The sequence below is a fragment of the Seriola lalandi genome, unplaced genomic scaffold (assembly GCF_002814215.2).
Source record: "Seriola lalandi dorsalis isolate HSWRI2012SDOR001 ecotype SW California unplaced genomic scaffold, Sedor1 jcf7180002055006, whole genome shotgun sequence".
NCBI lineage: Eukaryota > Metazoa > Chordata > Actinopteri > Carangiformes > Carangidae > Seriola > Seriola lalandi.
Genome location: NW_019525549.1, coordinates 2036838 through 2052999, shown reverse-complemented (window position 1 = coordinate 2052999; position 16162 = coordinate 2036838). Strand labels below are relative to the sequence as shown.

General features: G+C 40.0%; 1 protein-coding gene across 1 annotated transcript in view; it reads left to right on the top strand.

The window, feature by feature from the left end:
• Nucleotides 1-16162, top strand: part of LOC111647625 (uncharacterized) — a 52529-nt gene that overhangs the window by 8034 nt on the left and 28333 nt on the right. The window contains exon 2 of the mRNA XM_023397257.2: nucleotides 3507-3552. Coding sequence (XP_023253025.1) covers nucleotides 3507-3552 — 46 coding nt within the window. The remainder of the gene's footprint in view (nucleotides 1-3506; nucleotides 3553-16162) is intronic.

Sequence of the window (16162 nt, the reverse complement as noted above, 5' to 3'; positions counted from 1 at the left end):
TTTATTAGTGTATATTTGGTATATTTTTGTTGTATATTTCCATAGATGTTTATTCTATAGTTGTTTATTTTTCTGCTGTGGTAAATGAATTTCCCAATTGTGGGATAAATATAGTTAAAGTTAATCTAATGAACAGTCTGATCCATTCCATCAGTCTGGACTCAACACAGGAAGGAAGATAAGGAAGGTCCTGATACTTCCATCGATGCACATTATGACAAAATGGCGGGAAAAATTAACCGAGATGACCAAGAGAGAGCAAGCGAGGATGGCTTCTGAGAGGCTGGTGAAGATGAAATAACTACAGACCTCCACACTGTCAAATGAAACAAGCGAGCAATGGAAAAACTACAACAACTTACTAATAGAAGTAGCAGAAGAAACAAAAGGGCTGATGGTGGCACCGTGATGTCACAAACACCATCAGACATGTTAACACCAAGAACTGATTGGGGGTTTAAAAACTCCTCCTCGTTAGGTTGATCTCCCACAACTCTACGCAGAATGTAAAACAGTTTAGACGGAGTGTTTCACCACAACTGATTTGTGGTAGAGCAGAATGACCGGGTTTTTCCAGAGCCTCACTGTACAGTGGATGGTTTCCTGTTGAATATTTACCATGGACCAGGAAAGCGTCAAGCTTCACCACTGGTAACAGATCAAAACGTTATCAGAGCTGTTGTACTAAATCAATGGACCAGGCTTCAGTGTTGTGGGCACAGGCTCTATCTTTTGAATAGTAAATGTAGGCGTCTCTATCTGTCTCTCTCTCTCCTGTGTGTGTGTGTGTGTGTTTGGTTAATTACTTTATCCTATAGGATAAAGTAAATAACCAAACACACATTTATGTCCCTTTTTCCTATTCTTAAACCGTATTTACTTTGTTATCATTACTGTAGTTTGTAATTTTATAAGATGAAGATAATATTGTATTGATTACAGACGTGACAATATGTAGATGCTGCTCCTGAGCCATTAGTGAATGACCTTTCTGTTTTATTATTCTTACTTTACGGTTACTTTAAACATTTAAATACATGTCTGTTAAGTCACTATCTCTCACCTCCAGTAAGAAACGAGCCCACAGGTCTTCTGTGCAGCAGGTTATTATGACATCATAGTTAATATTTGTTGCTAGGCAACATCTCGTGGTTGTAGTAATGATGACAGCAGCAAAGGGAAAAGTGTCAGTGACGCAGTTTAAAGAGAGACAAAGTCCACGTCAGGTGGAGGTTGTGAATGGGAACGATTCCAATGTTGTTTCGATTATTGATATTATTGTACCCATGACAACAAAGTTCTGGTACACTGTAGGGGCGGTGTTTCAGGAGACACTCCTCTGAACACCCTTCCAACCTCAGAGATTGATGTTTGTTCAGGTTGGAGGAATGTTTAGAACTTGTAAAAAATCAAAAGTGAATATCTCCTCCTGCAAGTCCAGTTTAGTAGTAAGCACAGGAAATTCAATGTGTGTCTACGAAACAGGACAGGAGTGTTTGTGACTGACTGACTGACAGATGGAATTGAGTAATCATGTTTCCACCATTGGTCAGCCAATCGCCCTGTGAGCGAATGTGAGTTTCCGCATTGGCCGTCGCTCTTTTGTAATCAATTGGCATAGTTTCTATCAGGGGGCGTTCACAGGCTGCAGAGTTGACAACTTTGTGCATTTGTCACTCGATTTAGAGACTTTTTTCAAAAAAGCACCTGGCTGACACTCGGCAGAATGCAAATAAAACGCAATGACATTATGAATACGCTAAACAGCACATTAGGTCATCTAGCGACATTTAACGACTTTTCCAGAAGCTTCAGTGACTTTCCAGTGAAAGTAGTTTCCACAACAGTTCCAACGTCATCCTACGTTTCGCACATTGACAGACAGATACAGGCTTGAACCTGGTCTTGTTTTTGTGAACGGTGGGGTGCTTCCTCTGTCCCTGGCACCACCCTCCAGCTGCTGACTAAGCTGTGGAACACACACGTGTGAGCAGGAAGGATCCTGAGGGGAGACTATAAAGTGTCTGACCACAGTGATGGGGGATGGTTAGCATGCAGACAATGGTAACCACAGTTACATTCCTCTGGTGTGTGTGCGTGTGTGTGTGTGTGTGTGTGTGTGTGTGTGTGTGTGTGTGTGTGTGTGTGTCTTGTGAGCTGGTTACCAGGCATGGTTAAAACACCAGAGCAGATGAACAGAAGACTGTGACGTTGACTGAGTTCAGACTATTTACTGTTTTCTAAGCTACAAAAAAGCCTCTAGAGAATGTATGTGGAGTGTAACTGTAAAGCCTCATTCACATATCAATGTACATATATGTATATATAGTGTGGCTCCAGTCCAGGGAAGGAAATCTTGGTCCTGATGACTTTGGTTATCATTTTGTTTTTTATTGACAACCTCAGCAATGATTGGATGGATTGCTCTGACCTTTTCTACCAATATTCATGTTCCTTTCTTGATGAATTGTTTTTGTTCTATGACTTATGATCCAGCACCATCATCCAGTCAACATTTGAACTTGTCCAGTATCTTGGTTTTATTTTGATCTTATTTTGTAATTGTCACTACTGTATCTCAAAGTTATGACTCACTATCGCATGAGTATAAGAAATTAAACATCTTACAGTATTTTGATCTAATAACTGGCTCATATATATGAGATAATGTAGACATATGGGACATCTGAGAATCATGAGATTTTTGGATTTCTTTAGTATTAAAGTAATTCAGTGGCAGTTGTTAGTACATCCAATTGTACAAAAGCAATGCCAATAATTAATTCAGCATAATAAATGTTCCAATATGTAAACAAATATATGTTCAAATTGTAGGTTTATTGTAATAAACCTTTATTGTAATAAGTTCATATTCATAATATAGACATATAGGACACACACATATGAAAATAAATTGAAAATGACATTAATATCTCACAGTTTCAAACCAAAGAGGAAATAAAATCAAATTCAATCGGGTGGCACCAAAAGTTTGATACTCTGTCACATTCTGAGGTTACATCGCCCAAACAGTGACTTACAGGAACTCTGCTGGAGGCGGTTTATTTTGAAAACTCTGGGGTTGTGTTGTAGTCTGGACTGACGGAAACTGAGACTTTAGGAAGTGATGACGTAGACCACCACCTGACCTTATGATTGGCTCTCATCAGCCACTGACCATGTTGTGGTTGCTAGCAACTGTTATGTTAACGCTACAACTGTCTTTGCTTATCCTCAGTCATAATATTTTCTGAAACTACCCAATTTTAGAGTAGACAATCTACTTCCTGTCTGCACATGCCCAGTGTATGTCAGTGGTCATGTGATATATGTTTTCATGTGTGATAGTATGGACGGAGATGGATTTATTTTTTAAATTAAATGGTCGTGTTGTGAACGCAGCCTCGTGCCTCACACAGGACAGTTTGTTGCTGTGCAGGAAATGGATTCTGGGCCTCTGTCACTGTGGATTTCATCTCTAATCAACTGGTGTGTCTTGTTTTCAGATGATGTGGCGTGTTGTGATTCTGCTGGCTGCTGCCTTCAGTGTGGGTGAGTATCATCTCATTCATCCCAGACTCACTCACTGAACTCATGAACACAGACAGTAAACACAGTAATGTAGGTGTGTGAATTTGTGACATACTGATTAGTTTTCCACCTATACGCACAAGTGGCTTAACAAGCCAAACACCAAATCAGTCAGTTTCCACTACAATTTGAACCCCCCTTCTGATTGGTTGTTGAGTGTCTTGAGATACCTGCAAGAATTGTAGACAATAAACCGCAACATATGTTGTGAGAGAAATTATATCCCCAAATATGACAAAACTGTAAATATTCATCATTATCGATATCATGAAAATGCCAAGCAGCATTATATCTTAAAAAATGTCACTTCCTCTCTACCTGTTGCTTCATGCACTTTGAGCATTGAGGCACAAAAAAACTAAGCAATCATGAACTAAAGTGAACATACACTGTGTCATCACTGGTTCACTTTATATTAACTGTAACATGTTACTAAGTAACTCATTACTGTAATTCCAGAATTTTTTGCAGTAACAAGTAGTGTAACTAATTACTTATTCAAATTAAATAACCCAATTACAATTATCGGTATTTAAATGGGCTTGTTACTTTATGTGAAAATAGCCGACAACTTCAGAAAATTATATGGTTTATGACCATTGATCAGCCGTCTTTGTGGGCGTGGCGCACTATGCCATTCATTCCATACCTTGTTAGTACAGTGTGAGTACTAAACATTTGTCCTGTCGTAGCCTTAAAGAGATGACTTCTGTTAGACCTCTGGTTAGTAAGGGCATGCAGTAACCACGCGTAGGCTGTACTAGGTCATAAGCATAACTTAATGTTACAAAACTCCGCTCTGGGATCATTCCATGTGTGTAACTTTCTGGTGCCTTCCAATTCTTGCAGTGAACTCTTTCCAAACAGATGTTATAAGGTGGTGATAGTAATGTATAGCCTTCTGATTGTACGGAATAGCCAAATATTGCATGAGTAGTTTTAGATTCACAAAGCCTTATTGTACCATATGGCAAAAGATGTAATATGGGCTGGAGTTCATCATTATATCATTTTTCTGGCTTTCATTCATTCTTTTCCTGTGACCTTCCATCAGTTTTTTGTCTTATTGGTTGTTCTGTCATTTTGTAACGTAATTCACTAATCTATACATCCTGCAAATGAATTTCCTCATAAACATATTCCTGTGGTTAGTCACATGCTTCCTGCAAGTTCATCTCTTTATAAACACGTACACATGGATGATTATATGCAGATTCAGGTTCGGCCAATCCTGCTACTCCAACTTCTCCCCTATTGTGAATTTGAAGTGGAAACTGTAATATTTTCTAACAGGACAGATTGTTAAATCAGTCCCATATTGCGTGTGCCTTGGTGTTCCAGTTGGAGTTTTGCACATGTTAATTTCTTAGTGTCTTTAAGCCCTCTATCTTTTTTTTTCATTCATCTCCAATGTACATACGTACTCCTTGGTCTTCTGCTAGGTCACATTACAGTGAAGGAGGAGGTCTTAGACCGTACTATGTACCAAGGGAGTTCTTAGACATCGTCACCATTGTTGCTTACATTCAACCACGAGCTGAGCCTACAGTTGCATGTGACGTCATTTATGAGACTGTTGCGAGAGTACAAACCCAGCACCCTGATGCATTCATTGCAATATCAAGGGATTTTAATCATGTCACTCTCACCTCTCACTTGACTGGCTTCACTAAGTATGTTGACTGTTCCACAAGGTAAAATAAGACACTTGATCTGTTGTATTCAAATGTCAAGGAGGCCTACACTGCTTCAGCTCTACCACCACTTGGCAGATCAGATCATAATTTGGTTTTTCTTCAGCCTTCCTACAAGCCCTGTGTACTGAGGCAGGCTGCAACCACCCGCTCATTCAGGAACTGGACCCCTGAGGCCAGTGAGTCTCTAAAAGACTGTTTTGAGCGCACAGATTGGAACGTCCTGTTGGAGTCACAGGAAAATGATAAAAGCAAAGACCCTGACCTTGATAAAAATGGTTGCAAGGACTGTACATTGCTTTCCAAACAACAAACCCTGGATCACAACATCAACATCAAGACCCACACTGTTTTTATTATTATTATTATTATTATTATTATTATTATCATCATTATTATTATTATTATTATTATTATAATTATTATCAACAATGAGCTAATGGACAAATTAATTTCCCCTAGGGGATATTTAAAGTATCTATCTATCTATCTATCTATCTATCTATCTATCTATCTATCTATCTATCTATCTATCTATCTAGTAGTTTGTCTATAGCAAACCTATTTTGCATTGCCATTGGGGTGGTTGAGTGTAACTGTTCATGTATGGCTCTGGTCCAATTAATGAATCTTTGCTGATTGTACCATAAGTAATTTATCCATCTACTGGTACATGTAATGTAAACATACAATTAATGTGTATTTGTTATTGTGCCCAAAAATGGAGACCTTGTATATTAGCAAAACTACATTGTGTGCACAATTATTAGGCAAGTGAGTATTTTGACCATATCATCATTTATATGCATATTTTCCAACTCCAAGCTGTATAAACTTGAATGCTTGAAAGCATATCAGGTGATGTGTATTTGTATAATGAGGGAGGGTGTGGCCTAAAGAGATCAACACCCTATATCAAGGTGTGCATAATTATAAGGCAGGTTCTTTTCCTCAGACAAAATGGGCCGAAAAAGAGATTTAACTGACTCTGAAAGGTCAAAAATTGTAAAAAGCCTTTCAGAGGAATGCAGCACATTAGGTCATCTAGGGCGTGATCACTGAACCATCAAACGTTTTGGTGCAAATAGTCAATCAGGTCGCAAGAAACGTGTTGAGAAAAAAAGATGCAAATTAACTGCTAAAGATTTGAGAAGAATCAAACGTGAAGCTACCAGGAACCCATTATCCTCCAATGCTGTCATATTCCAGAACTGCAACCTATCTGGAGTGTCCAGAATTACAAGGTGTTCAGTGCTCAGAGACATGGCCAAGGTAAGGAAAGCTGAAATCCGACCACCATTAAACAAGACACATAAGTTGAAACGTCAGGACTGGGCCAAGAAATAGCTGTAGACAGATTTTTCAAAGGTTTTATGGACTGATGAGATGAGAGTGACTCTTGATGGACAAGATGGACGGGGCCCGTGGCTGGATCAGTAACGGCACAGAGCTCCACTTCGAATCAGACGCCAGCAAGGTGGAGATGGGGTACTGGTATGGGCTGGTATTATTAATAAATAGCTAGTTGGACCTTTTTGGGTTGAAGATGGACTTAAAATCAGCTCCATCACATGCATCCAAATACTTTTTATGCAGGACAATGCTCCATCACATGCATCCAAATACTCCACTGTGGCTAGCCAACAAAGGCCTTAAAGATGAAAGCATAATGACAAGGCTCCCTTCCTAACCTGACTTAAACCCTATTGAGAACTTGTGGGCCCTTCTTAAACGGGAGATTTACAGTGAGGGAAGACAATGCACCTCTCTGAACAGCATCTGGGAGGCTGTGGTTGCTGCTGCACAAAAAATTGATCGTCATCAGATCAAGAAACTGACAGACTCCATGGATGGCAGGCTAATGACTGTTATTGAAAAGAAGGGTGGCTATATTGGTCACTGAATTCTTTTTTTGGAAATGTCAGAAATGTTTATTTGTACATTTTGAGTTGTTTGTTTGTTCTTCTCTCTTTAACAGATGAAAATAAACAAGTGAGATGGGAAAATTTTCATTTTTCATTTAGTTGCATAATAATTCTGCACACTAATAGCTGCCCAATAATTGTGCACACATGGATATCTCGTAAGAAAGCAGAAAACTCACTTTTACTGTCTTAAATATTCAGATTTGAGGTTTATTAACATTTTGGATTGACCGAGAGCACTGTATTTGTTCAACAATAAAATGAATCCTCAAAAATACAACATGCCTAATAATTGTGCACGCAGTGTATAATCAGTGTTCCTAATCGCCATAATGTCTTTCCTCCTGCTGCTCTGCCTCTCTGTTCCTGCTGAGTCTGATCGTGCTGGGCTCATGAGTTCATCCTCTGTGTCCCGCTTCCCTGCCTTGCTGCTAAGAGCCACCACTTGATGTGCTGTTACTGGCCTGGCTGGCAGCCAGTCTCTGGGATTTCCTCTCTGCCTGTGGGCTCTGAGACCATGTAGCTGGTTGTGGGGCGGTGTCACCATCCCCTTCCGGTCCAGGAAATGCCTTCCTTCTGTCAGCTTCAAGTGTTCTTTCTGGGTTGTCTGCTCTGCAGCAGTGGTTAAGATGGAACCAAACCTTCTTACCTTCAATCTTGAGGGCTGTTGGTTTTGCTAAGATGACCTTAAAGGGGCCTTTACATCTGGGTTGGTCCCACTTCCTTTGAACACCTTAACGTATACCCACTCTCCTGGACGTATCTTCTGCTGCTGGTCTGGGATGAAAGCTTCCTTCTCCTCTGTGGCACCTTTGATTTGTTGGAAGATAACTTTATGGGTTCGTTAGATGCTGTACATGACTGGGTAACTCTTTTACTAACTGTTACAGCAGAGGACCCTCATACGGGCCTCTAAGATATGACACAGGAATTGGTCTCCCTGTGCACATTTTGTGAGGTGTTAGGAGTGTTAGTTTGTTAGTCTGTGATCTTATAGACATTAGTGCCAGTGGTAAAGCCTCCCATCGAATTAAGTTACCATTGATGTCTGCCATTATTTTAGTCAACGTTGCTATTAAAGTGCCATAAGCTTGTTCTACTGCTCCCTGTGACTGAGGATGGTATACACACCTAAACCTCTGCTTTATCCCCAGCATTTTATTATGTTATCTTCAATGCTTGTGCTACAAAATGTGGTCCATAGTCTGAGCTGATAGTATCTGGCAAATCAAACCATGGAAAAACCTCTCTGCACAAGAACTAGGCCACTCATTTATAGACATGTATAGTCGAGTTGTTGGCGTTGCTTAAATCCATCTACTAAATCTATCAACCACAACCAAAATGTATGTCATTCTCCTATTTGTTGGATCATATCCAAATAATCTATTATTAGGTGCCTAAATGGACCATCTGGTGGCGGAATATGCGCAATTGGAGTCGAAAAAGCTTTCCTTGTGTTACATAGTGCACACACTTCACACTTCATGCAATGTTCTATCAGTGTTGCCAAAGATGGCAACTACCAAACAGCTTGGAGGTGTTTGATAACCTCCCCCCTTGCGCAATGGTCAGAACCACTTGCATTTCTTATAGAACAAAAACGCAACAATGAAACAGGCAACACAAAATGACCATGAGAACTTCTCCACAAACTCTTTTGAGGACCATCTCGTGTGACCTTGATAGCCCCCCTTTTTTAACCACACCAACTTCTCAAATGGATCAGCTCTGTCCTGTGTCCGTATTGGAGAAGATAGAGTTGTTTGAGGTTCAAAATCTTCATTTAGAACAACAACAGGGTGGCAGGCCTGATTCAATGTTGTCCAATTTGGTGCTGTAGTACCAGCTCCCTCTGCCTCCTCTGTCCAATGTAGTTGGACTGAGTTGCTTGTTTGTCCTGCTGCCCATATTAGGGCTCACAGAGATGCTGTTTTGATAGCATAATCATAAAGCCACAGATTACTGAATCCTGAGATCCCCAGAAAAGAGAGCATTTGTCCCACTGTTTGTGGTTTTGGAGCTTTAGCAATAGCTTCTAACTGTGAGTGAGCAATTCATCTCTTATTTCCACACAGTGTTCTACCCAGATATTCAACTTCTTTTTGACAAAATTTAAGTTTCTCTTTGCTGACTTTATGTCCTCCTTTTGCTAGCACTGTTAGCACTGCAATTGAGTCCTTTTCACACTGTTGTTTGGGACTACAAATTAATTAATTATATAATTACAGTACTTTCTAAATGACTTCTCCGATTTCTTGGCCGGCATTATGCCAAAATATGAAAGGGTTTTAATCATCCTGGATTTTAATAGCCATGTTTGCTGTCCAACTAAGCCACTGGTCAAAGACTTTTTAAATCTTATTGACTCTTTTAATCTTGTTCAATCTGTGACAGGTCCTACACAAGAGCATGGACATACACTAGATCTTGTTTTATCTTGTGGTCTACCTGTTTTTAATATTGAAGTATGTGATGCAGTCTTCTCTGATCACATGCCTGTTTTATTTGAGACCTCTCTTCCCTGTCATATCATTAAACCGTCCGCCACTCTCCGCCGTAAATTTAACCCTTCCACCGCTATTCATTTCTCCACTGCCTTCAATAATGCTGTTGACGCTCATTCAGAGTCCACTCTTTTTCTCAATACTGAGGTGTTAACCTCACGATTTTATTCCACCTGTCAAAGCATCCTGGATACTCTTGCCCCTTTTAAAACCATGCGTTCCAAACCTGAATCTGAACCATGGTTGAACGACACTACTCAAGTTGTCAGACGTGAATGCAGGAAGGCTGAACACAAATGGAAGAAAGAGAGGCTGCAGGTGTCTTTTGTTATTTTGAAGGACAGCTGGTGTAACTATCAGAAAGCTGTCAAAGAGGAAAAGGCGAAATATTTTTCACCTATTATCTCAAATAGCTGCCACAAACCTCGTGTTCTTTTCAACAGCATTAATAATATTCTCAATACCCCCCCCATCTGCTTGCTTTGATGTGTCCCCAGAAATCTGTGAAAAATTCCTTCACTTTTTTATTGATAAAATTATGACCATTCAAGCACACATCTCACCCCATTCCTACGACCCCTCCATTGCACTTGCTCTGCTGTTTTTAAGCAGTTTGAGCCTGTGTCTCTTTCCCAGTTAAAGGAGATTATTGGTCATATGAAACCCTCTACTTGTTCCACAGACATTGTTCCCTTCGCTTTTTTAAAGAGATCTATGAGACTATTGGACCTGATATCCAAACAATCTTAAACAGCAGTCTGGCTTCAGGTGTTGTACCAGCTAACTTTAAGCATGCAGTTGTGCAACCACTGATCAAAAAACCTAATCTGGACACCTCAGTCCTCACACCTCAAATTTTAGACCCATTTCAAAACTTCCCTTTCTTTCAAAAATCCTACATGGTATTCTTGAGGTGTTCCAGTCTGGTTTTAAAGCCTTTCACAGGACTGAATCTGGGCTTTTAAAAGTTTTTAATGATCTTTTATTAGCCACTGACTCAGGGGATTCTGCTATTCAGCTGCTTTCGATACAGTGGATCACAGTATACTTATCGCTCACCTACAGCATTATGTAGGTATTAAAGGAACCGCTCTGGAGTGGTTCAGGTCTTACTTGTCTGACTTGGTAATTGCTCGTTCTCCTCAGCGCCTTTACCTTGTGGAGTGCCTCAGGGGATCCATCTTGGGCCTATCCTATTTTCTCTTTATATGCTCCCCCTGGGGTCCATTCTTAGAATACATGGCATTGCGTTTAATTTTTATCCAGATAACACACAAATGTATCTGCCCTTGAAGCAAAACGGCACCCTACAGCCACTGTTGGACTGTCTTAAGGACATTAAAGCTTGAATGGCCTTAAACTTTTTAAGTTTTAATGAAAAAAAAACAGAGATTCTGTTATTCAGACCCAGTAGTGCCTGTGTTGGCCCCCACACAGACCTGAGCTCTGTAAGTCCATACGTAAAATCCACTGTTAGAAATCTGGGTGTGAGGGGGTGTCGTGTATCTGACGGCCTTTGCTGCATGTCATTCCCCCTCTCTCTGCCTGTCTCTCTCTACGGCACTGTCAAATAAAGGCATAAAAAAGCCCCAAAAAATATACTTAAAAAAATAAATAAATAAATCTGGGTGTGATATGGACAATGATTTTAAATTGGACAAACACATCAATTCAGTTGTGAAATCTAGCTTTTTTTCAACTGAGGCTTTTATCAAAGGTCAAGTCCTGCCTGTCTTTTAATGATTTTGAAAGAGTCATCCATGGTTTTTATTTTGTCCCACCTTGACTTCTGTAATGCTCTTTATGTTGGTGTTAACCAGAACTCCCTCACACGACTACAGGTGGTCCAAAATGCAGCAGCTCGTCTTTTAACAGGAACAGGCAGGCATGAGCACATTTCCCCCGTGCTGGCCTCCCTTCACTGGCTCCCTGTACGTTTTAGGATTGATTTTAAAATTTTAACTTTCGTTTATAAATCACTACATGAGCTAGCTCCATTTTACCTGTTGGATCTTTTAGTGGCACATGTACCTCTACGCACTCACTGCCTGTTTTTAAATCACGTCTTAAAACACATTTTTATTCTTTGGCCTTTGAATCAGTATGAGAGTTGTCATTTCTGTCTGTTTTCACCAGTTTGTGTTCTTGCTGTGTTGTTTTTATGTTATTGATTGTACAGCACTTTGGTCAACAGCTGTTGTTATAAATGTGCTTTATAAATAAATTTGATTTGATTTGATACTTGGAATGTCTAAGTGTTGCAGATCTTGAACCAGGACTCTGTTAAAAATTGATGGGCTTTCCACATAGCCCTGTGCAAGGTGTGTGTATGTGTATTGCTGTCCTTGATAAGTAAATGCAAACAGGTGTTGTGAGTCTGGATGTGGTGGCACACTGAAAAAGGCTGAACATAAATCAATGACTGTACACCAGTGTGTATCAGGTGAAATGTTTGAGAGCAGCGTAGGGGGGGTCTAGAACCACAGGTGTCTCAGCAACAACAAGGGAATTGATAGCTCTAAGGCAGGGGTCGGCAACCCAAAATGTTGAAAGAGCCATATTGGACCAAAAAAACAAAAAACAAATATGTCTGGAGCCGCAAAAAATTAAAAGCCTTATATAAGCCTTATAATGAAGGCAACACATGCTGTATGTATCTATAGTAGCTATATTAGCCTACTATCAAAATGACTAAGTTGGCTACAAATACATAATGAGCCTTCATGATTAAATGTTTATTTTCCCTGCAGTGCATCCTGTAGAGAATGACGCACCACGTGACTACTCTGTTGTGTGATGCCGCCTCAAGTTTAACTTCATTACAATATTAATGAATTATGTTTCATTGCTTTGATGAAATTAAAGAAATGCAATAAAGATATCAGATTTTTGATGTCGTTTTTATTTTGAGGATTCGAAAAAACAACAACAAAATGGAATGTGCATAACGTGCCCTTTATCTGGGCAACAGAGTGCAATAAAACGCAGCCTGCATTTATAAAAATAAAACATCAGCCTTTTGAAAAGGTTAAGTATATAAAATCAAATTGATACAGTTTAAGTTTGATGTCTGTGCAAATGCCAAGCAAGTCAGTGCAAGGGTAAAACACAGCAGCATCCTCTTCTCTTTTGACACGCAACCAACGCAGCTATCCTCGGACCTGAGCAACAAAACACAATAATATCCCTAAGTGTCATTCCAAATATATACTGACAAAAATCAGAAATCACTTTATAAAAACAGCCACTTTGTTACTAAATATGTGCCTATGACAGGATTGTGTTCTTACCCCGTTTAATGTATCACACAGCCGCCGGTTTGTTTACAACAGTCACCTGCCTGGCATCCCGCCCTGCTTATAGAAACATGTGTCGCAGGCTATGACGCAAATCTTCGGTGACAGAAATGTTGAAATTTAATATTTATTCTACACATTTTTATAGCATTGGAAAATGTTAAGAATGTTTGTGTCATGTTTGTCCTCACACTGAAAAAGGCTGAACATAAATCAATGACTGTACACCAGTGTGCATCAGGTGAAATGTTTGAGAGCAGCGTAGGGGGGGTCTAGAACCACAGGTGTCTCAGCAACAACAAGGGAATTGATAGCTCTAAGGTCATGCATTAATCGATAATCATTAGTGTGGCTTCTTGATTGGAAAAATGGGAGTATTGCAGGGCCTTTTGTTTTTACCAAAACCCCCACCTCCGTCAAGCACTGAATTGTGGGCTTGATTCCCTCTATAGCATGCTGCTTCAGTGGATATTGTTTTCTGTATGGCAACTTAGCTCCTGGTTTAAGCTTAATATGTATAGGTTGCGCTACTTTAATCCTACCTACATCAGTCTTGTGTTTTGACCACAGTTCTTGTGGCACCTGTTCTAACAGGATTTTATGTTCTGGTGTCAGTGGCATCAGTGTAGGTGTTCTTTCATTCACTAGGACCTTTTTTGCTGTCCCTTCATTACATGGTCTTAATGATGTTCTGATGTATGGTTGTCCTGGTGAGATGTGAATGTACTTATTCTTTGTAGGTTTCCACTCTTGTATTCGTAATTCTGCGTTCACCATTGGACCGAGTTCATGTGATTCATGTTCCTTTGCCACTGGCAGTGGGCCTTTGCTTTTATTTCTTTGCTTTGGTTAATTCATTCAGCTGTAGCTGTGTCAGTTCGTTGGCCAGGTGTCTGTTTGCCTCTTCCTCACTCTGTTTTTCTTTTGTATAGGTTTCCACAGGGTGCACAACATGTTCAGAGAACAGAGGCCAGTCAATTTTCATGAGTCCCACAACATTCTCCAAATGCTTATGCACTTTTTGTGGCATGGCTTTCTTTACCATTACTTTGAAGAAGCTTCTATGGTGTTATCGATGTTCCAGGCGCTTCCTGTTTCATCTCTCTATTTTTGTTGAAAAGAATGTAGAAACTTTGATGGACATTCACCATCTTAAAGTGTTTATCCATCCAATTTAGAGGGGTCCATTTTCTTCTGGATACTGCCTTCTCAGCTAGGTCCACATTGTGGTACAGTGTCCACCAAAACCCACACTGTCCCTGTGCCTTAGTCATTATGGGACACTGAAGTTTGGCTCCATCTTGTTCATCCTCTTGCTCCCCTTCTGGTTTTCTGTATTCTGGCCATTGTTTTGTGGGAATTTCTCCTCCCACTCATCTTCCACTTCTCAAGTACATGGGTGATGGTGCTGACATTTCTCTTATATGGTGTGTTTGGCGGTCTATTAAATCTGACAGTTTTCCTCTGACCTTGTCTGATTGTCAACTTGTTTCAGCAGGGGATTTTTCTGATATCATGACACCATTCATTTGTATCCTCACTCTTTGTGACTGGCCGGATGATGCCTGTATACTTTTAGCCTCCTCAATAATTTCCTTCCATGCAGCATTTATCTTTCTCTCATCCTCCTTTAGTGATTTTATCTGCTCCTCAAGTTGAGTGGTTTCTATCTGCGTCTCTTGTGCTGTCCTTAGAATGACTCTCACAGATTGTCTCCTTACCAATCTGCTTCCAGGTCTATATTGTCCATCTGAAGTTCCTGGCGTTTCCCTGTTTCCTGTTGTGCTCTTCTTGAGGTTACTGTCATTACTAGTTGACCTTTGACCTCTTTTCAGTTGTTGCATTTGGGTTTCTAAATCCCTTAATGCATAGTCCTCTGTGTCTTCATCCAAACCTCAGCTCTTTCCATCACTTGATATTTTCTCCTATCATCTCTGTCTCCCTCTTTCTTCTTTGTCTTGGGCTGTATAACCCCCTTCTGTCTCATCATCCTCAGTTTCTGTCTTTATTTTTTTCTTGTTTGTCTTTAACTCTTCTGCCTTTATTCAAACATGTTTTTATTTTCCCTCTGCCACTTGCTTGTTTATTCCATTTCACTGTAAATTTCCCCTGCAGCTCGCCTTTTATTTTCTGTTTCTCATTTTCATCTGTTAATGTTGTCAATGGGAATTGTCCTATTCTGAAGGTGCCTTCTTTTGTCCACTTTAATTTTCCTGAAGTGCGTTTATGCCACTTTTTCATACACAATGGATCTGTTTTTCATGTTCTGGGTGTCAATTTATCATCAAATCCACTGTTTTATCTGTAGTCTCTCCTAGACTTTTTAGCTCCATACCTGTTAAGACTCTGTCTTCTCAGGAGAATCTGTGATGCTACAGTGACGACAGGAAGGTATCAACAGGGGCTCTGCCGGCTATACTTTTCTTAGTCACTACACTATTTCAACACAGTGCTTTCTATTCTTCTAACAAACCACACTATTCTCATCTGTGTGTCTGCATAAGGCTGGTATTAACCTTGCTTCATGGCCTATCTCACTCAGATGCTTGTATTGATAACCACATCAACCCCCCACAAAACACAACACAGGTTATAAGCCAGCATACAATACACACATTTAGCAGCATTTGATCAAAGTCATTCACTCTTTCTGCTCCATTTGAGATGCACATAAAACATACTTGCATTCAACTCTGTTCCCAAGTGACTTTAATCTACTCATTGTTTTAGTACCATTAGTTTTTGTGACTGTATTTTTAAATTTTAACATTTTGTCATGCTTAATTAGTGCCACGGGTGCTCAGCTCCGAGGCACTCCTCTACAGCTAGAATAGCTGAGAGGAATGCCTCGGGGCGGAGGCATCTCTTAATCTTCTGTTTCAGGTTTATTATTCTTCCGCCAAATTTCGGCGCGTAACTCGTCCCGCAGCTTTGAGAAAACCCCGGTAATATATATATCAAAACGTGCGTCTTGATCCCGCAAGTTATTCCCAAAAAACTGGGAATAAATAATGCATTAGAAATGCATTGGAATTTTCTTTAGAAACCCACCTTTTTTCGACAAAATTGCACCTTTTTGCTGAGTCACCCAGCTCTCTCATACCTGCACGTAGAAATGTGATTCAAACTGTAAAACGGAGGAAAACTTC